Here is an 8,788-nt window from a genome sequence, read left to right as displayed (position 1 = left end):
TTTCTATAGGCTTTCTTGACATGACCGAACTTATAGCAATAATGGCACTGTATTTGTGTTTTTCTTTGATTCTTGCCTTTGTTGGTGTTTTCGGGTTGATTATCTTTGGCCTGAAAGGCGTGTTCCAGTATAGGGGGTTCAAACTGCTTCATCCTAAGTTCATGGGATTGAAGCGTACCCAAAAGATTTTCTAATGAAAAATCCTCCATGTTTTTCGACTCCTCTATAGCCACAACGACGTATTCGATTTTTTTGTGAGGCTTCGCAAGATTTTCTCAACAACCCTCCTATCTTCAAGGATTTCTCCATTTAAGCGCATTTGATTTATCAGGATTATTACCCGATTGTAAAAGTCTTCTATGGATTCAGTTTCTTTCATTCTTAATCCATTGAATTCACAACGAAACGTCTGCAATCTAACAATCTTAACCTTCTCTTTTCCTCTGTATGATTTGTGCAAAATATCCCAGGCGTCCTTTGAAGTGTCAGAGGATGAAATTCTTTCAAATATGTTTTCATCGACTGCTTGGTATATTAGAAATAAGGCCCTTCTATCTTTCTTCCTCAAATCTTTCAACTCTAATGTCTCAAGCGCAGTCAATACGGTGGGTTCTGTGGGTTCATCGATTCCGTGTTCAACAACATCCCAAAGATCCTGGGATTCAAACAACACTTTCATTTAGATATTCCAGTGAAAGTAATTCTTTCCACTTAGTTTTGGTAACTGCGGTTGAGACTGTAATCCGTTCCCAGAAGTTGATGCCATGAAGATTGGCTCTGATACCAGTTTGTTGGAAGAAATTATGGATAAACAAGAAGAAGAAGAAGATGATTTAACACACGTAAATGTTAACTGCTTTATTAATTCACAGAGTTTACATATTTATATATCCCTAACCATCACGTCCATTCATTAGGACGGTTACATAACTGATAACGGCTTTTATCAACTAACTAATTATAATTAGATAATATTTACAAAGTATCTAGCTTAATTCTAACAGTATTTGGTAACGGTAATGTTCTTAACTTTTCTCATATTGATAAAGCTAAACTTTCCAAAGACATTCAACTATTAGATGTGCTAATTGTTCCACATCTCACCAAGAACCTCTTATCAATTAGCAAATTAACAAACGACTCACCCATGGATATCTTGTTTTCTGATTCTTACTTTGCCATCCAGAATCGAGAAACCAAGGAATGCCTCGCCAAGGGTAAATGTGAGAACGGATTGTATGTGCTGGAACGTGGCAGCAAGGCATTTTTAGCAGCACTTAAAACTAGAAGACTCAAAGCATCTTTTGAATTATGGCATAATAGATTGGGACATGCATCTTTTGATATCATTTCTTTGTTGAATAAATTAGGTTTATTAGCTGTTACATCTGTTACCAAAACCCGATTTGTGTTCTTCTTGTCAACTCTCTAAAAGCAAACAGTTGCCTTTTGACAATAATTTTAAATGTTCTTTACATGTGCTTGATCTCATACACTGTGACTTATGGGGACTTGCACCTATTATCTCTACAAGTGGATACTCTTATTATGTGATTTTTGTAGATGATTTCTCACGCTTCACATGGTTCTATCCGTTAAAGGCCAAGTCAGATTTTCACACAATTCTTGATGCCTTTTTAAAATTGGTGCAAACACAATTCTCTTGCAAAGTCAAGGAATTTCAAAGTGATGGTGGTATTGAATTCATTAATCATCGAGTTAGCAACATCTTTCTTCAAAATGGTACTCATCACCGATACTCATACACCCCACAACAAAATGGGAGAGCAGAACCAAAACACAGACATGTTACTGAGACTGGGCTTGCAATGTCATTTAATGCTCTCGCTCTCGCTGCTTATTGGGTTGATACTTTTAGCTCTGCTGTCTATGTCATTAATCAAATTCCTACCAAACTTCTTGACAACAAAAGTCCATTTGAGTTTTTCTATCAGAACACACCTAATTATGATGTATTTACAACATTTGGCTGTACGTTTTTCCTTATTTAAGGAATTATGCTCCTCATAAACTTGCTCCTCGGAGCATGGCGTGCATCTTCATTGGTTACTGTACCCAATATTAAGGATATCTGATGAGATTAAAATAACTTTTAATCTATGAAGATCGATTAGATCTTGAACAAGTATATGAATATAAAACAGTAAGAACGCAATAATAAGAACAAGACAAGATTGAATCAAACGAGTCGAATGATTAAAACAAAATCCTCAGAAGAGCTCGATTAAGAACATCAACTGTAGAGGATTGGTAGGTTACAAGAACGATTAAAGAAACCTTGAAATTACTATCGTTAAGCTCACTCTCGTTATTCTCTAAATCGTTAACCTAATATGCATGCAAGCATTAACTTATATACAATACATAAAAGGCTCTCGGTTGGACAGGCCCAAACCGGAGTGTACATGGCTAAACTATCGAGCCCAAAAGACGCAACATCAAAATAAAACTTCAGCCCAACAATCTCCCCCTTTGCGTCAATTTGGAGCGAGACCTTTACTTCTTACTTGGGCCGGCAGCTGAAGCTGGTACCTTCTTCTTCACGGTGTTAAACAGACACTTGGTTATGGAGAGGATGGTCTGTCTAAACCGGATGTACCAATTGATCATATCATTGAAGTACTTGATGTCATCAGCCGAATTCTCTTTACACCGCTTGATAATTGATAAGACGTGCTCCAAGCAAGCTGTGGTGTAAAGGTGTTTGTCAGCTAAAGCGAAGAGACATTTCTGTCCTTCGGCTCTAGTGAACATCACTGAGTTACGCCTCGGATCAATCTTACCCATTTGCATTTGATTTAGATCACTAGCCGATCCCACAGGTGCGATCTTCGGTTTCTTTTTGAAAACTGTGGCGACCTCCTGATCCATTAGGGCAACCTCCATGATATAGCAGGCCAACATCCTTTTGACATGGTCTATGATGGGACCATATTCGGTTTCATCAGTCAAAAGGATATTGTATAAGACAATCCAATCATGAGGATTTAGATTGGGCAGATCCGCCAGGGAGATAATGTGAGCAGTTCTTGCAGATCCTCGAATGAGCTTGAACTTGACGTTTGTGAATCTCCCCACGGCATAAGGCTTCAGCACCCGAACGTTTACAATCTTCTGGGCGCTCCAGGTAAGATATTGAGGGCGAGCGGCCTCCAGGTAGAAGTCAATGAGCTCCTTGTCAAGCTCATCGTTCGGATGTGGGACTTCAAAAATGTTAGAGAAGGCGTGGAAGATGAACGCCTTTCGAGTCAGCGGCATATCGAACTGCGAATCGACAGTGTTGTTGCAGTCGAATGATATAACCGGCTCGAGCCATAATATGCTTGGAGTTTCTATGGCCTCTTTTATCATACGATCCCTGGTCCAGGCAGGGAAGAGCAACTTTCGGCTCTCAAGGAGATCGTGGGCTTCTTTTTGCTTGCGTTCGGCTTCTTCAGCCTCTCGCGCCACACGACTGGCATCGTCTTCAGCATTGCGACTGTTCTTTCTTTTTAACATGTCAGCAATGGTCTCCTTGTCTTCATCTTCATCTTCATCTTCATCTCCTCCCTCAGCTATGTTTTTGCCCTTGTTCTTCACACCCGAACCCGAAGCATGATCAGCAGAGGGTGGTTCGGTTGTGTGAGTAGCTTTGGAGGAAGGAGGTGGTTTCGATCCTTTCTTCTCTTCTCCCCCTTGTTTCGAAATGGACACGAAACTCGGTAGGCCTTCAATCTTGCTTAAAAGGTCCATGGCCGGAGAGAGTTTTTCAGCGAGGGTACGCCTCACCGAATGGTTTAGGATGGGGTCGTGTGCTTCCAGGATGTTTGATAATGCTGCGTGGACATCCGAAACACACGTCTTTATCACCTCCCTTTCGGATCGAAGAGCTTCCAATTGTTGTTGTGAGTTGGAAAGTTGCGTGCTCTTGATCTTGAGGGCGGTAGTCTTGCTTGCCAAAACGTCCATCAGAGAATTCTCAGCTGCAAGATCCTCTTGTAGCTTTGCCAGGCGGGCATCGATGGAGGCACGAAGTGCCGAGTTGTCGTCGCTGAGATGTTGTCGGAGTGTAGCGAACGAAGACAGCTCCGTTGAGACAAACTTGGCCAATTGTTGAACAATCGGTTCCAGAGTTGTCTTAGTGGCGTCGGCGCTTTCCTGCAAGGACTTCAGCAGGACGGAAGCGTCGGAGAATAGTTTATCGACTTTTTCGGTCGCAGCCTCACAGGCTCGGGTGGAGGCATCGATTGCAGCAGTTGCTGAGGCCACCGAATCATGTTGAGCCCTGGAGAAGGCGTCAACAATCTTCTGAAGGGCAGCTTCAGAAAGAGATGACTGCTGGTTGGTGGAGGAGGCGAGAAGTAGATCAACCTTCTCGTTAAGCTCTCGGAGATGCTTCTTTGTCACTGGAGCATCATCCTCCTCGTCACTCTGAACTTGAAACGGACTATAGTAGACCGAATCAAAGTTCATGTGATCACCACCAAGATATTGGTTGTCGCCATCGGAGGCGTCTTCTGGAGATGGAGGTGGTGGTGAAGCTGGGGGTGTTGTGGTTGGTGTATTTGGAGGTTGAGTATGGGGTGGGGTAGTTTCGGGTGGTGGTTGAGTTTGGGTTTCGGTTTGTGGTGGTTCGGTTACGGGAGGGGTTTCGGTAACTGGTGGTGTTTCGGTTGATGTGGTAAAGATGGGTGGAGGTATAGGGAAAGAGGTTGGGGGAATAGTGGGGTTTATGGTGGGAATGGAAATAGGAATAGTAGGTGGAGGTGAAGGAACTGGAGATTGATGAAGTTCCATCTCTGGGGTTGGGGACCGAGGTGGTGTGTTGCCTCGTTGCGGAGATTCGTTTCCTTGAGATCCTTCAGAGTCCGAACTTCCACCCTCAGATTCGCTTGAAGAGGAGAGAATAACTAGCTTTCGCTTCTGTTGGGTCTTCCTTCTCTTCGCCTGTGGGGATGAAGCAGCCTTCGGTTGTTTCCTCTTTTTGGGAGAAGGACCCTTTTGTGCTTTGGCTGCTTGCTTCCCTTTTTCACCCTTTTTTCCCCTGTTGGTCAGTTTGTCAGCATCATGGATCGATCTGAGCATATCCGGTGTCAGTTCCCTGGGACCAGTTGGCCTGAACTCCTTGATTGTCTGTATCAGTCTGCTGTGAGAGGGCACATCTGCATACATTGTCTCCGGGATGGAGCCAATGAAGGAAAATTTCGATGCATCTGAGACGATGATCTTCTTGGTATGGAACGTACCAATAGAAGACATCGATGCACCATCGGCAGTAGGAACGTTGAACTTGTCCATGGCCCATCTTGTAATCAAGATCCAGAACCGGGCCAACGACACCTCAGAGTGTCGTGATGAAGAAGAGAGGCTTTGAATGAGCTGTTGCCATAGGACAAACCCATAGTCCAGATTTATCCCGTTGTATACCCCGTACATTATCGACAGGAAAAGACGACTTGCACCATCGGACCCTGAGCTCCTCTCCGACAGGCCTTTGAAAAGACGACGCGCGCCTTCTTTTTACCGTCATTTGAATATTTATCCCTTTAACTCCCGCCGAGTCAGCAACCTTTCGTCTTATCCCTTTTAAACGGCATTGTTGAATAAATGACCCACGTGGATAGTTTTTGACCACAACTTCATAATTAACCATCGAGTAATAATCCAGCCTGTAAATAATTAGTAACGGAATTTTGGAAAATCAAGGATTTTCGTGCAAAGAGTGTAAAAGAAAAAGAAATAAAACAACTCTTTTAAGGATATTCTGTGATGTCAATAATGACACGAAACTGATGATCCTGGGCACGAATCTCTACCTTCAAGGTCAAGAGAGACCTCAAAGTGTTAGTGTGGAATCCCGTTGAATTACGATCAACCATTTATTAATAAATGTTGAAAGGCTTCTTTTAATAAGGCTAAATAAGGGTGGTTTCGCTTTGATTCATCAATTCTATTCTTGATATAAGAAAGAAGGTGAACAAAGTACTTGTGAGACCGGTGTAGCCTGTTGAACAAGTAGGTAGGAATTCATTTTGTATTGGCTTGGATAAATATAAAATCTCAGATAAAAATTTAAAACTGGATCCCTTGGGAAGAAATGTTATGGTGTTTAACAATTTCATGGGAATCACGCAAAAGAAAATTTGAGATTTCATTAAGGTACATTCGTCAATTCATTGGTGAAAGCTTGAGCAAATTAATTGTTCACCGTCAATTCTTTGGTGTTGAATTTTGGGTTTCACTCAGCTCGTAGTAGCACGAAACTAAGATCACAAACACAGATGTTGTGTAACCATAAACCTCAGTGGCAGTTTCTGAGAGTCTCAAGGGTTACGATAATGAACCGAATGTAATGGAGAAGTGTAATGGGGATGGTGTATGAAGATATATTACCTCTGCTGCGTAAATAAGGACCAAGCAGGAAACTCTTAATTCATGTGAGAAAAGAGTGAGGTAGCTCACGATTAGAATAAATGTATTAGCCTTATTGGGAAGACAAGGTTTGTGTATACCAGGTCATGAAGGCTATTATTCAAAATCTTATGAGGCTTGGGACACATACAGCAGCATGCTTCTAGGGACACTTAAGAAATAAGTAAAAAAAAATAGGACTTAAAAAAAACTTTGAAAAAGATTTATGAAAAACCGAACCCGAACGTTTGGTTGGTTTCGGTTCTAGAAAAATTTGAAAAACCGAACCCGAACCTTCGGTTGGTTTCGGTTGAGGAAAATTTTGAAAAACCGAACCCGAACCTTCGGTTGGTTTCGGTTGAGAAAAATTTTGAAAAACCGAACCCGAACCTTCGGTAGGTTTCGTTTTTGAAAAATTTCGAGAATCCAAGGAATTTAGACATGCAAGAAAAAAACTTTTTAACACAAAGAAAAACAAACTTGTACAAGAAATATACAATGAAGAAAAACTACCTTTGAAGTGATGAGCGAGTCAGATGGTTGAACCGAACCCGAACGTTCGGTTGGTTTCGCTTCTTACGTTTGAGTTTTAGAGGTAGTGTGAGGTACTGACTCTGATTCCATCATACCTAGCCCTTGCAATATTTTATTGAATGATGCTTCAGGAAGAGCTTTGGTAAAGACGTCAGCCAGTTGATCAGTGGTTCTTACGAAGTGAACTTCGACGTTTCCATCTTCCACGTGATCTTTGATGAAGTGATACCTCAGTGCTATATGTTTGGTTTTAGAGTGTTGCACTGGGTTATGACAGATCCTAATTGCACTTTCAGAGTCACAATATAGTGGGATCTTCTTCATATTGAGTCCATAGTCTCGAAGTTGACTCTGGATCCAAATCACTTGTGATGTGCAGGATGCAGCGACAATGTATTCCGCTTCGGCAGTAGACAACGACACACATGTTTGTTTCTTGGATTGCCAGCTGACCAACTTCCCGTCCAGGAATTGACAGCCACCAATTGTGCTTTTACGGTCGAGTCCACATCCTCCAAGGTCAGCATCAGAATAGGCTTGAACAAAGAAGCCTGAGTTGGATGGATACCATAGACCTAAGGAGGTGGTTCGCTTGAGATAGCGTAAGATGTTCTTCACTGCAAGCATGTGAGGTTCGCGTGGGTTTGCCTGAAATCGAGCACAATAACACACAGAAAACATGATATCAGGCCTGCTAGCAGTTAGATACATCAGTGAGCCTATCATTTGACGATAGAGCGTGATATCGACAGCCGGTTTGTCTAGAGATGGGGTAAGCTTGGTGCCGAATGCCATTGGGACTTTGACTTTTGAGTCTCCCATCATGCCAAACTTCGCTAGGAGAGTCTTTGTGTAAGCTTCCTGATTGATAAAGATGCCTTCGGGTCCCTGTCTTATGTTTAATCATAGGAAAAAGTTAATAGGACCCATTGAGCTCATTTCAAACTTAGTCTCCATCAGCTTTCTGAATTCAGCTGTTAAGCTGGGATTCGTGGAGCCAAAGATGATGTCATCGACATAAATTTGAACAATCATAAGGTGGTTACCTTCCTTTTTGCGAAAGAAGGTTGGGTCAACCGAACCTTGTTTAAATTTAGACATCTTTAAAAATTTCGTAAGCGTTTCATACCAGGCTCTCGGAGCTTGTTTAAGGCCGTACACAGCTTTATCCAGAATATAGCAATGATTTGGATACTTTTCGTTCACGAACCCAGGAGGTTGCTCCACATACACAGTTTCTTCGAGTTCTCCATTGAGAAATGCACACTTGACGTCCATTTGGAAAACCTCAAAGTTTTTGTGAGCAGCATAAGCCAGAAATATTCTAACGGATTCTAGCCTAGCTACTGGAGCGAAAGTCTCTTCATAGTCTATCCCTTCCTCCTGACAGTATCCCTTTACAACCAGACGAGCCTTGTTCCTTATTACATTACCTTCCTTATCCATTTTGTTCCTGAAGACCCACTTGAGACCAACAACCGAAGCATCTGGTGGAGTTGGAATGAGGCGCCAAACCTTGTTCCTTTCAAACTCGTTCAGTTCGTCTTGCATTGCTTGAACCCAATCAGAGTGACCGAGGGCAGTGTTAACTGTCTTCGGTTCAACTTTTGATACGAATGAGTTAAACATACAAAACTCAACCTTTGAAAATAAGGATGTCTGTTTTGCCTTCAGTTAAGATCGGGTCAGAACCTTTTCAGATACATCACCAACTACTTGAGAGATAGGATGATCTCTGGTCCATTTGGTAAGAGGCGGGTAATTCGGATCAAAGGTTGGGTGTAGTTCAGCATTGATCATTTCTTCTGGCTCAGATTGGCTATCGTAATCAAGCATCATATCA

General features: G+C 42.1%; 1 protein-coding gene across 1 annotated transcript; it reads right to left on the bottom strand.

Moving 5' to 3' along the window:
* Positions 1 to 223: 223 nt before the first annotated feature.
* On the bottom strand, positions 224 to 679 carry LOC145099450 (uncharacterized). Its single transcript, XM_079037024.1, has one exon. It carries the CDS (start codon positions 677 to 679, stop codon positions 224 to 226), a length of 456 nt encoding a protein of 151 aa, XP_078893150.1.
* Positions 680 to 8,788: the final 8,109 nt, after the last annotated feature.

Source organism: Lactuca serriola, chromosome 4 (assembly GCF_051521515.1).
Source record: "Lactuca serriola cultivar US96UC23 chromosome 4, Lser_US96UC23_V15, whole genome shotgun sequence".
Classification (NCBI taxonomy): domain Eukaryota; kingdom Viridiplantae; phylum Streptophyta; class Magnoliopsida; order Asterales; family Asteraceae; genus Lactuca; species Lactuca serriola.
Note: the sequence above shows the minus strand (reverse complement) of the source record. Positions and strands in the feature narration are given on the sequence as shown.